At 35.7% G+C, this 13,300-nt stretch overlaps 1 protein-coding gene across 3 annotated transcripts in view; it reads left to right on the forward strand.

Moving 5' to 3' along the window:
- The window catches only part of LOC136045442 (ATP-dependent translocase ABCB1-like), a 35,345-nt gene that overhangs the window by 16,082 nt on the left and 5,963 nt on the right, over positions 1 to 13,300 (forward strand). For all 3 annotated transcript variants that reach the window (XM_065731305.1, XM_065731304.1, XM_065731306.1), the window contains 11 exons: positions 1,248 to 1,373; positions 2,535 to 2,738; positions 3,128 to 3,298; positions 4,208 to 4,369; positions 6,104 to 6,283; positions 7,089 to 7,235; positions 7,551 to 7,655; positions 8,184 to 8,261; positions 9,335 to 9,418; positions 10,098 to 10,301; positions 12,759 to 12,859. In XM_065731305.1, the coding sequence (XP_065587377.1) occupies positions 1,248 to 1,373; positions 2,535 to 2,738; positions 3,128 to 3,298; positions 4,208 to 4,369; positions 6,104 to 6,283; positions 7,089 to 7,235; positions 7,551 to 7,655; positions 8,184 to 8,261; positions 9,335 to 9,418; positions 10,098 to 10,301; positions 12,759 to 12,859 (1,562 nt within the window). The remainder of the gene's footprint in view (positions 1 to 1,247; positions 1,374 to 2,534; positions 2,739 to 3,127; positions 3,299 to 4,207; positions 4,370 to 6,103; positions 6,284 to 7,088; positions 7,236 to 7,550; positions 7,656 to 8,183; positions 8,262 to 9,334; positions 9,419 to 10,097; positions 10,302 to 12,758; positions 12,860 to 13,300) is intronic.

Below are 13,300 nucleotides of genomic sequence, written 5' to 3' on the forward strand. Positions count from 1 at the left end.
TACAGTGAAATCAGTTGTAATACAAACATTTTAGAGCAATTTCTACTGCTACTTTAATCACATTAGATTTGCTTGAGTTCTATGTTAGGTCTGTAGACTCAATGTTTTATAGCTTTTTGGCCAGAAGTTTAAAGAAGACTGTTTCATGTATTTTTAACCATTATTACTTATGTAGGACTTCTTGTTTTGATCTAGTATTATTATAGCAAAGTAAGACATACTAGAAGTTATTTATCTGTTCTTCTTGTCCTCAAAGAATGGGATATATTTAACTTGAGAAGCACAAATATTGGTAGAGGGAGAAGAGGCAGGGGTAGTACTGAGGGTAGAAAATTAGGAAGAGATGCTGACGAGGACACAGGGCTGCCGTGTACTGGGAACTTCATATGTGTCAAAGCATGTTTGTACATTCAGAATAAAAAAATGCACTTAGCCCTAATGTGGGTGCTGTCTGTCAGATCTGAATCGCTAATTCTTCCAGAAGACTAGCAGAAAATACTCTTTTCTCCATTTCAATAAATATTTCCAGCCACATTAGTTATATAAAGTAGTGAAAGCTGTGCTAACTTCTTTACACCTGTTGTCTGTATGAAGTAAAAGTAAAAATAAAAATATTATTTTGTAAGATATTCACACTATTCAGATGAGCATGTTAATGTTTGTATCTTCCATGCCTGTGAAATGAATATTTTATGGTACATGAAAGTTATACAATGTGCAATGAAATTTCACAATTGTAGAGAAACCCTTCCAGAAATTATAATCCACAGGGGAAAAAACAAGACAACTTCAAATTTAGCAAAACGACTTTCCCTCCAGGACAATGTGGAGTGTATTCTATCAGTTTTAAGCTGTGTCATTTACTGTACCGTGGCACCATACATATAGGCTATATGCAGCACTGAATGAAAAACTGAGGCAACATAATCTGGAAATATTGTTTCACACTACTATATTTTCGATGCATCTAGTAATCATATTATTATAATTTTGTCATATAAGTTGGTTCATTATATGGTTGACTGCAAAGTGTGTTGTACAGTGTATTTACATTGGTTTAGATGTGTTGTAAATATGAAGTAAAATTAGCTCAACTCATCAGTTATACAAAATTTAGACTCAAATGATTTTAAATTTTACATTGTGCTATATACTTCTGTAAATACGAGGGATTTTTCCTGAAGCTTTTAGAGTTTCTGCAAGCTTATACTGATGTTTTGCTTTCGCAACTTTTCTTACATGCACAGATTCTGAAAGGCTTGAATCTCAAGGTTAACTGTGGCCAGACAGTAGCCCTGGTTGGTGGCAGCGGCTGTGGGAAAAGTACAACTGTTCAGCTCATCCAGAGATTTTACGACCCCAAGGAAGGCACGGTATGACACCTCAAGTGAGCAGACTGCTCTGTATGTCCTAGTTGCTGGAAGTCAGCTTCTGGTGTCCCCCAAGGGTTGGTATTGGGGCCCATCTTGTTTAATATCTTTATTGATGACCTAGACAAAGGGATTGAGTGTACCCTCAGTAAGTTTGCAGATGACACAAAGTTGGGAGGATGCGTCAATCTGCTGGAGGGTAGGGAGGCCCTTCAGGAGGATCTGGATAGGCTGAATAGAGGTCAATGGGATGAGGTTCAATAAGACCAAGTGCCGGGTCCTGCACTTTGGCCACAATAACCCCATGCAGTGCCATAGGCTTGGGGCAGAATGGCTTGAAGAATGACGAGAGGAAAAGGACCTGGGGGTATTGGTTGATGCTCGGCTCAACATGAGCCGGCAGTGTGCCCAGGTGGCCAAGAAGGCCAATGGCATCCTGGCCTGTATTAGAAATAGTGTAGCCAGCAGGAGCAGGGAGGTGATTATCCCCCTGTACTCAGCTCTGGTACAGCCGCACCTCGAGTACTGTGTTCAGTTTTGGGCCCCTCACTACAAGAAGCACATTGAGGCCCTGAAGCGTATTCAGAGAAGGGCAACAAAACTGGTGAGGGGTCTGGAGCACAAGTCTTATGAGGAGCGGCTGAGGGAGATGGGATTGTTTAGTCTGGAGAAGAGGAGGCTCAGAGGAGACCTTATTGCACTCTACCACTTCCTGAAGGGGGGTTGTGGTGAGGAGGGGGTGGGCCTCTTCTCCCTGATAAATAATGACAGGACGAGAGGGAATGGCCACAAGTTGCGCCGGGGAAGATTTAGATTAGACCTGAGGAAACATTTTTTTTCTGAAAGAGTGGTCAGGCACTGGAATGGCCTGCCTAGGGAGGTGGTTGAGGCACCATCCCTAGCGCTGTTCAAGAAGTGTTTAGATGAGGTGCTAAGGGATTTGATTTAGTAGTTCAGTGGGTAGGGATGGTGATAGGAGGATGGTTGGACTAGATGATCTTGTAGGTCCTTTCCAACCTAATGTATGTATGAATCTATGGTCTCATTGCCCTTGTTCAAATGACATGGTCAAGTTTCCTCTGAAAAAGACAGGCGCTGGGCTGCAGAGAGAGTTCTTGAAAAAAACACTTAGTGAACAGTGCTTGTCTGCTTCCTCTTCTTTAGATTACCATTGATGGGCAGGATCTTAAGAGCCTAAATGTCAGATATCTGCGGGAGATTATTGGCGTGGTGAACCAGGAGCCCGTGCTGTTTGCTACAACTATTGCAGAAAATATCCGTTATGGCCGTGAGGACGTCACCATGGAAGAAATTGAAAGAGCTACCAAGGAAGCCAATGCTTATGATTTCATCATGAAGTTCCCCAAGGTAAGTGAGCCAGCTGTCCTGATGAAACAACTGCCCTTCAACCTACTCGCTTACTGAAGAGTTTCTTAGAAGGTCATCTCCTGAATAGAGGAAGCTGTTCCCAGAGCTGTGAATACACAGAGCTCTGCAGAGCTTCCTCACAACTTCTGAGAATAATGTTAATTTTAAAGTACTAAATAATGTCTGGATGAGCATTTGGGAAACCACGTGAGTTCTAGGGACACAAACAGGCAGGTATATTTAAGCGGGTGCTTACCGTGCAGCATTTTAGAGGAAAGAGAAGATGCTGCTGGAGCTACTAACACAGATGTGCCTTTTCTGTACACTGCCTTTCTTTGGTGAAAGGACTGTGCCATAGCATTGCGGAAATGTGTGTGGTTGTGTTGCAGAAGTTTGAAACTGTGGTTGGAGAAAGAGGGGCACAGATGAGTGGAGGCCAGAAGCAAAGAATAGCAATTGCCCGTGCTCTGGTTCGCAACCCTAAAATTCTCCTGCTTGATGAGGCAACGTCGGCTTTGGATACTGAGAGTGAATCCGTTGTTCAGGCAGCACTGGACAAGGTCAGTATTGATGGGAGATAAAGCAGGTGAGGAGGAGTCTAAGATGTACTTTTTTCAGGCTTTTATTGAAAGTATCACAAGATGACCCTTAAAATGCAAAAGGTAAACATTGATTTTGCAAATGCTCTCTGTGCAGGTAATTTTTGGGGTTTCTACGTAACAGAGAGGAATCTTGTTTCAAATGAGAGGTTAGAATGATATTTTCTGCGTTATTAATCTTACATTAAAAAATTCTTCATGTAAATGCTATCCCCTGCAATTATCAGTCCTACAGATAGCCATATAATTGTCAGTCACCTACTTAACTAATTTGTCTTAAAGCCTGACAGAGAGAATAAGATCTATTAGCTACTGCTACTGTTTGTAGCAGTGACCCAGCAGGACACATTCCAAGAAAACATTTCCTTCTGTTAATATGAATACCTCTAGATGCTGATTCTGTTCTCATGGTAGAGCATGAGATAGATGATCCCTCATGCAACACAAGAGTTTCTATGTTCATTCTGGGGCCAGTCCACCAAATGTTGTTTTAATTTTAATTTTAACCAGACAGATTCCATTTCAGCTGCTGTTCTGTAATGTTTTCTTCTGGTGCTACTTGGAATAATAGTTCTGGGAAGAGAGAGACAATTTCTGGAAAATTAGTGGCAGAAATATGCTTAACATATAAGTTACTCATGTAAGTTACTTATCTTTCCTTGGTCATCTTAATTCATAAAAATGGATCCTTCTAAGCCTTTGCAGAAGTCCTAGGGTTGTAAGACACTTTTTGAAACCTGCTTTTTCAAAATGCTTTAAAACTTTTTTTTTTTTGGAACCATTTTAATTAGGTCTTATTCAACCTCAACATGAACATGAACTCTTTCGAACACATTTAGAAATATTTATTTAAAATATTGTTATTTCTAGGCAAGAGAAGGACGGACCACAGTTGTAGTAGCTCATCGCCTGTCAACAGTCCGAAATGCAGATCTTATCGCTGTGTTTGAAAGTGGAGTCATCACAGAACAAGGGAATCATTCTCAACTGCTTGAAAAAAAGGGTATCTACTACAAACTTGTTAATATGCAGGTACTTTTTTCCCTGCTTTTGCCTCATTTACTTTTTTTGTGTTTTGTGCCCATAGTTACTATATGCTCTCAGAAGTATTCTGTAGGAATTCTGCAGCCTGCTTTTTCAAGAGTAAAAATACTGGAGAGATGAAACCACTGGATTTGATGTCAGAGCTATTTAAACCCGGGATAGTACATTTTAAAGCCTTTCAGGGACTGAAACTTAAAAGGCTACTCTATACTCACCTGTTAGAAAGCTAATGTCAGAAGCTCATCATAAAATGTAAAATATGGCAGCAGAGTACTAGAGAGATAGAGTATGCATATTTAAAGTATTTGATTATAATCCTTTATGCTGAAGATCTTCTTAACAAGTAAAAAAAACAGGAATAAAAGGAAAAAAATTGAGCTATGATGCATGCAAAAGTAGGTACACTTACAATGTTACGTAGCTGGAAACAAAGCAATTAGAAATTAGAAATGAAACATAAATATCAGAAATGTATTAAGTGAAGAAAAAGTCATTTAATACATCTCAATGTCATGTTATAATTAGGTTATACCTGAGATTTTCCATAGCTTTCTGTGTCATGGTGTCTTAAAGCATAACCACCACACCCACTGAGGAAACTGAAATAAATATCTCACTTTGTCATACTAAAAAGGGTAAACAAGGCCGAGTAAAACATTTCTTCATATCTAGGAGAAAGCATTTGTTCACCTCAGATTCGAAGTAATTTTATGTTCTGGCCCATGTGATAATGAGAAAAAGGTAGGAAATGTAAAATGGACTGAAAATAAAAACATTTTCTATAAATTGAAATTAATATAAAAATATAGAAAGAAAGAAAGAAAGATAGAAAGAAAGAAAGAAAGAAAGAAAGAAAGAAAGAAAGAAAGAAAGAAAGAAAGAAAGAAAGAAAGAAAGAAAGAAAGAAAGAAAGAAAGAAAGAAAAGAAAGAAGAGAAAGAAAGAAAGAGAGAAAGAAAGAGAGAAAGAGAGAAAGAAAGAGAGAAAGAAAGAGAGAAAGAAAGAGAGAAAGAGAGAAAGAAAGAGAGAGAGAAAGAAAGAGAGAGAAAGAAAGAGAGAGAGAGAGAAAGAAAGAAAAAAATGTAGTTTTTATTAATAGCACAAGAAGAAGTAAGAAATAAAAAATCTATTAAAAAAAAAAAGGAATACAAGCTGAGTGCAAATTTTAATCCAGTTGTTATAAAATTCTTTAATGATGGATAGATACTTATTCCTCCTGCCAAAGAGGCTGCATAAAATACCACCAAAACTTCTTTAGTTTATTCAAATTTTTTCAATCAAAATCTCTTTTTTACTTTCTTCATCCTGGGTTTCCCTGTTAATTTTAAAGTCAAGAACTGGTCATAGTGTCCTGCATTGACAAGGAGGCAATTTTCCTCACTTCATGGATGAACAGTGTGTCCCTGAAATCCCAAGATAAACGCAAACAGTTCACAGAACTCAAAACATTGTTAGGAATTCATATTTTCAGTTTCCTTATCTCCACTTAGCATAAATATTTTCTCAAGAGGCTGTGTACTCATATATTAATCTAGATCTGAAGATGGAGATCTTCTCAAATATAATTCACTATTTCTTATCTGTTTGTAACATGATGTATTATTCTGGCCATATCTCTTTCCACAGAATTGTGACTTCAGTTTGCTTGATTTTCTCATAATTTTGGAAGCTCAAAATACAAGATTCATGATTAATCTTAGCATTATGTTCTTCCTTGATTTAGGCAATAGAAACTGAAGATCCATCCTCAGAGAAAGGTGAGAATGCGGAGAATGTCAAAAAAAGTGGACCTGAATCAAATCTGGATGAATCCTTAAAGAAAGGTCTGAGAAGAGGATCAACTCAGAGAAGCATGAAAAACCCAGGAGAACCTAATGGTACTGATGGGAAAGGTAGTTCACCTGTAAGTATCTTTGCAGAACTGGTAGTAAATGTCAATTCCTTTCAACAGTGTATTAAAATTTATTTCATACTAGAAAGGTGCAAAAAGAAACAAGTATTGGATAGCCGTTAGTGAAACAAATTAGAAATCTTCTAAATTATTCTATTTATTCTAATTCCAAATAGTCTTTAACTAGTAATATTTTTAACTTGTTTTGTTATCATCACCATTAAAAATTATATAAATAAAAATGGACTTCTATAGTCTATAACTAAGCTAATTTTATTCCTGAAAACCGATTTCCCATACAACAAGTAGATGTATTTTTACAGCATACAAACTTTGTCAATATAACTTAAAAATTCATTTTTGGGTTAGAAACAGTACTTTTGCTGCAATCAATCTTTCAGCACATCTGGAATATCAGATGATTATTAGATAAATATCCACAAGTACTTTGGCATCTGTTATAAACTACTCAATGGAGAGCTACTTGAATTAATCTAGTTATGGGTTACACATTGTGAGCAGTGCACCACTGCATTAACGCCACCACTAAACAAAACCAAATGATCAATGAAAGTGGCATAATTAAGCGAAAATATTATAACAGAAATAACAGTTATGTTCTAACAATTCCTTATTATAGTAACATTACAAATATAAAGGTATCGTCAGTTAGTTATTTATGCTATTAAGAAGTATACACTTTGACTTTCCCTCAGTTGATCGTGGGAGCAGGAATTTGAATGCTAATTGCTAATTTTTCTCCATATTTCTCCACATGGATACATATATTTCCTAACAATTTTCCCATTTTTTTAAGGCTGAAGAATTACCTCCAGTTTCATTTCTGGAAGTTATGAAGTTGAACAAAAAGGAATGGCCGTACTTTGTAGCTGGAACTTTCAGTGCAATTGTCAATGGAGCTTTACAACCTGCATTTGCAGTCATATTTTCAGAAATAATAGGGGTAAGTTCAAATAAAATACATAAAAATCTGTGTAGCTCATTAAATTTATTTTCAACAAGGTCTTAATCACTGGATTATGAAACTGAGGAGTGGATGAAGCTCTGTTACAGAAAACTTAACATCTATATGAGATTTACAAAATACTAAAAATCTTGTTTTCTTCTATCCACAAGCACATTTAACATTTACTCAAGTTTTCTGTGAATGCAACTGGCTGTCAAATATAGGTATTGAGTAGCATTGGAGTATTTTGGATTATTTTTTGTTTAAACAGTTTGTGTTTCAAATATTATTTTATTTTATATTATTTTATAGATTTTTTCAGAAACTGATAAAAACATTTTGAGAGAAAAGAGCAACTTATATTCACTGCTGTTTTTAGCAATTGGGATCATTTCCTTTTTTACTTTCTTCGTTCAGGTATGTATTATTATAAATTTATTCATAACAAATATTATTATAATTTTTAACTTTATCATAATATGTGTGTCATGATTTCTGAATATATTTGTATAGTTTTATCTATTACATGAGCCTACGGAATTAAATGGTGAAGTGTACTTAGAAGAGCAGCATAAACATTCTATACAAATGTTTATGGAACCATCTTGCTTGCAAAAAGACCTTGAGAGTAGAGGACTGAGTTGTAGATATGATAGATCTGCTTAACCTAGAAGTGTTCAGATGATGTTTGGAATGGAATGGAATGGAATGGAATGGAATGGAATGGAATGGAATGGAATGGAATGGAATGGAATGGAATGGAATGGAATATGTGTGCTGTGAACCTACTACAGTTTATGAACATGAAACCTGCTTTTACATGCTTTGAGAGACCACAACAGCAATATTTTGTTTTTCGATATTGTAGATACAGCATATTTAAAACACTGATTGAGTAAATGCAAATGGTCTGGTATGTTAAGCACTGTAATTCTTCTCAAATAGGGTTTTGCATTTGGTAAAGCTGGAGAAATTCTTACAATGAGGCTTCGATTCATGGCATTTAAAGCAATGCTGAGACAGGTAAAGAAAACAAATATTTTAATTTCCTTTTTTTTTTAGGATATTATATAAGTACTGTAGCCTACCCATATTCCATTTTACTCTACCATATAATGACTTGTATACAGAGAAGACTATTTCCATTAGTTTAGAAATGTAATTCAGTTAGTTACATGGGGTTAAGTAAAGTATCTGTAAAGAAAGTGCCTTAAATCAGTTTAAGAACTTTTCTGTGTACTTTGTGCAAAGCCTTAGACTCACAGTCAAGTTACAATGGCTTAATGTTAGCATCGCCCAAATCCTACTATATTTTCATGTGTGTGCATTTCTTTCTTGGTGTCCTTTCTACCCTGTGCATCTTACTATGAACCTTTGTTCCTTCAAAGGTTACTTCAAATTTTGAAAAACTATGAATTATTGGTCAGCCTCACTGAAAACCTAAAGAAAGAGCAATATTACAATTGGGTCTTGCTGTTTACAGAAGTCTGTGCTACATCACCAGATCTCCATATGATTAGTATTACACACTGATGCTGAAATTAGATATTTGATCTCATGGTGAATAAGATATAAACTATGTAACTAACCCCAACAAACGACTTTGATCAGGTACACCAAAGTTGGTTGTGGTGTTTGTTTTGCTTGTTTTGTTTTTATGTATTTTGTTTCACAGCTTCCAAATAAGCCTTTCCAAAACGAGAGAAACAAAGCAATCAATCAGGAGTTTTTACCTTTAAAATGCTTAACATTTAGTCCCAGACAGCTTTGCAGTTGGTAAGGAATATGACTTTAGGGTCATATGCCTCAAGAAGCTGCAGTTTCAACAGCAGTGGGAGACTGAATATTTTGGTTTTGAGAATCCCACAGGTTGCTCTCCTTCCTCCTCCATAATGGCAGCATACACATCAGGTCATCTATAGCCACACACTTCATTCAATGTCCACTGAAGGAATTAGACTTAAATGTGCAAAAATGATGTACTGCCAGACACACAGTATTCTAACACTGAGTTCACTTGTATTAGGAAAACTTCACTTTTATGTTTATATTAAACACACCAAAATTGGTCCTAAGAAAAATGCTTCTTATTATAGGACATGGCCTGGTTTGATGATCCTAAAAACAGCACTGGAGCGCTGACAACAAGACTTGCTAATGATGCCTCACAAGTGAAAGGGGTAAGTAAAATTTATCTGGGAATTTCTCATACTTGATTTAGTGTGTAGTAAAGTTGCAGCAGGAATTTTATTGGTTTGTCAACAGTCTGGACTTCAACAGCATCAAATATTTTCTATTAGTGGTAAAATATTAACTTGTGCTCTATTGTGATTTTCATTATTAAACAAATTCATCAGGATTTGCTTTATCAAAGAAGTCTGTTTAGAGACATTTTATTTACCTAAAGATATGTATATAAATGTGTTTGGTTTGACAGGCCTCCATTTTTTTAATTTGCACAATATCAGTTAAACATTAAATTTTCTACTTCGTTGGGTTCTGTGTGATGATATATAAGCTCTCTCTCTATATATATATATATGCACGATCTAAAAAGTGTGACATATTTTAATGCTTAGCTGTAGATGTAAATACCTGATATGCTTAATATCTGTTTAGCTTGATAAGCCAAATAAGAAACTGCAGTGCAAATTAAAGTCATCAGAATATGGGAAGAGAATAATCAATTGTGAACCAGACAACTTGTTACAAAATAATTTAAGAATCTCCCATTTTGAAAGTTGCAAACCTGCAGTAGGAGGTTCTAAATATCTTTGGAGAGATATAAGTAATACAGGCGAAAATGCTTTTCTGATCTAAAATGCTGTTCTTTTAGCAAAAATTTTTTTCTTTCCCCAGGCAACTGGTGTCAGATTGGCATTAATTGCCCAAAACATAGCTAACCTGGGAACTGGAATCATTATATCTTTAGTTTATGGCTGGCAGTTGACCCTGTTACTTCTAGCTGTTGTGCCAATCATTGCAGTGGCAGGAATGATTGAAATGAAGATGTTGGCTGGGCATGCAAAAAAAGATAAAATAGAACTGGAAGCGGCAGGAAAGGTGGGTCTAGAGAATTTTGTCTATTTCTATGTAATACAAGTCATGTTTCTCAAGCCATTCATAATGGATATATATGTACGAGTGTCCCCTATCAAGGTAAGCAAGCACTAGGGCACAGCCATTTTATTCCACTACTAGAATGTTTAAAATTAGTTTTGTTCATAGTAAAAAGGGTTCTACTTGGAAAATTTGCTGAATTTGAATTACTAACAAAAATATGTGACTACTCCTTTGAGTATCGGTGCAATATAACTAAGAAAAATCTGTCCTTTCTTTGTAATCATTAACACTGTGTATTACGTTCAAACCGTTGTTACTTATTTAAGTGCAAATTTTCAAACAGTGGCACAAGCATTACCCAGGCTATAAAATAATTATATATTAAACAAAGATAATGGTACCACGGTTTAAAAATCTTTGGTGGTAGTTTATGGAACAAAAAATGCTTTTACATCTGAGTTTTAGATAAGCTAGATAAAAATAGTGAGGAACTGTTTTTATTTGCTTTTTTTGTTTCAAGCTGCAGGCATCTGAAATACAGGGTGAGTTATGAAAAACCTGGTGCCCAGAAATATATCACTTTTCAGAACAGAATTTCATTCTTTTACAGTACAATAACATTTTAGATGTGCTTATCTCTTTATCTGAAGCTTCTCTCTTGCTTTTTACATGCATTCTGTTCAGAAATCTTTTTGCAGAATGAGGACTTTGCTGACTTCTAGGCACAACCTGGTGTAGAGAAGGTTCAGGGAACTTGCTCCAGAGAAGCAGTGTACCAAAGGGCTTTATGAAAACTATGAGCCATATAATACATCAAGTGCAATAACAATAATATTTAAAATAAATGCATATCTATTCCTTACTTTCTACAATTACACTGAAAAATAATGCTAAAATTGATCTTGAAGCTTTCAAGTGTTAAAAATATTACCAGCGTGTTAGGAAAGTTTTTCCTCCTCAGCTTCAAATGTCTAGGTGCAAAGAATATGAGGACTTATTACCTGTATGGGGAAAAGCCAAGCATAACTTCAATATAACATAATATAAAAATATAACACCACAGAGTAAACTTCTTCATTTATAATCTAACTCTACAAGAAAATAAAAACGCAAGCAGATGTACCTGGTAGTCTACAATTCTAGGCAGGCTACATCTAATGGTTACTACAGATTTAAACTTTGTGTTATCTGAAGTACTCAAGTGTTGTACTTAATACTCAGTTCTGGTTATTAAGATGAGAATTTCACTCATTCTTAAGGCTTTTGCCTAGACGTACTTTCTTTTATTTTTTTTCCCTTGACATTATTTTATAGTCTTAAACTGAAAGCATAAATCATGAAATGTCTATTTCAGTAAAATTTGTTTTGAGTGCCCAGCTAGATTGTTCTATCTACTACAGGTGACGCTGCTAGTTTACCAAAATTACTACACCCCTGCTGCCATTCTCCCTATCCACTTGCTTATGTACACATTCTTGTACCTACAGCTCTGTGAGTTATAAACAGACATCTGCTGTGAATTTGTACATTATCTATGCTGACTAGAGAGATCTGCTACCTACTCATCCTCAGAAATGAGCCTACTGGGCAACTGAAAAAAACAGAGATACATGGATATAACACCATTTGAGATTCATTAGCATATGGAAGGCATCTATCCGCATAGGACTGTCAGATATAATGCAGTATGCATGGGAATCACTCCCCTCCCAGCAACAGCAGTTGGGGCCAACTGGAATGCCCAACACACTACATACTGTACTGGACACAATATGTGGGTCATGGACTCAAGCCCAGTGTTCCAAGCAGCAGTAAACAGAGATATAGCACTAACTCTAGTGTCAAACGAAATGTTATTCCAGGTGTTTTCTGTTGTTCCATTGTCCTATGTATGTGTATGGACTGAATTGGCCATGCAGGCTCATAGCTTCACTGTGTGGTCTTATGGGCACTAACATAGATGTAATAGATTACACAAAAGCCTTGAAGTGTTTCTAGATACCTTCATGTGTGCAAATGACCCAACTGTGAAGAACCTGCAAGCTTAAGGAAGGTATTATTGATCAGATGAAAGATTTACTGTTGTGATCTAAGTTAGGCCCTCAACATAAAAATAACCAAGACACTCTAAATGTAGCCCAAACTGAGAAGAACGGAAAATGAATGCTACATCTCCATTTTTCTCATCCAATATCTTCTCTTCAGTTCTTACTGCTGTCCAGAAGTTTTTCACACACTGCTGGGAGGCACTAGGGAAGTTTTATCAGAAAGTTCTGAGTGTCATCCCATCAACTGAAAAGAAAAAACTTATAAGGCTTTCTTTCATCAAAGATCCACGATTTTAAAAACAATTATAAAAAATATCAAGCTGTATTCTAGTAGATACTTACGAAGTTATGGTAAGGAACTGCAACATGATCTTAGCTTCCAATTAAAACCTTTGTGTTTCTATTGCAGATTGCCACAGAAGCCATAGAAAATATTAGAACTGTTGCTAGTTTGACTCGAGAAAAAAAATTTGAGCTCATGTATGGAGAACATCTGCATGTACCATACAGGTATGTTAAAAGTAACTGAAGAACTAAAATAAAAATGTGTAGTTTAATTATAGAATAAAATACACATTTTTACTTGTGCTAACAACTTTTTGTTAGCATGTTGTATTTACTTAATGAAATTCATGATATTAATAAAATGATCAAAGGAGCATGCTTGGGAGTTTGGATCGTGTTCTTTATGCCTAAAGGAAACAGAGTTATGACTTACGAATGGTGTCAATATAATTAAAATATTTTGATTTCTTTTTCCTGATGAAATTCATACTAGCTGGAAATATTCTCTCTGCCTTACTTATAGTTACACAAATAGTTTTATCATCCCAAATCTAATTTCTGCATCAGAAGTGCAGGCTTCATCTTATTTGAGCAAGAAAATTTAACTGCTTACACTGAAAAGAAGCATATTCCCAAGTGTGTAACACTGTAAAATCTGTTATTTGG

This window comes from Cyrtonyx montezumae, unplaced genomic scaffold (genome assembly GCF_038088225.1).
Source record: "Cyrtonyx montezumae isolate F1298 unplaced genomic scaffold, pur_monq_1.0 scaffold_14, whole genome shotgun sequence".
In the NCBI taxonomy this organism is placed as follows: domain Eukaryota; kingdom Metazoa; phylum Chordata; class Aves; order Galliformes; family Odontophoridae; genus Cyrtonyx; species Cyrtonyx montezumae.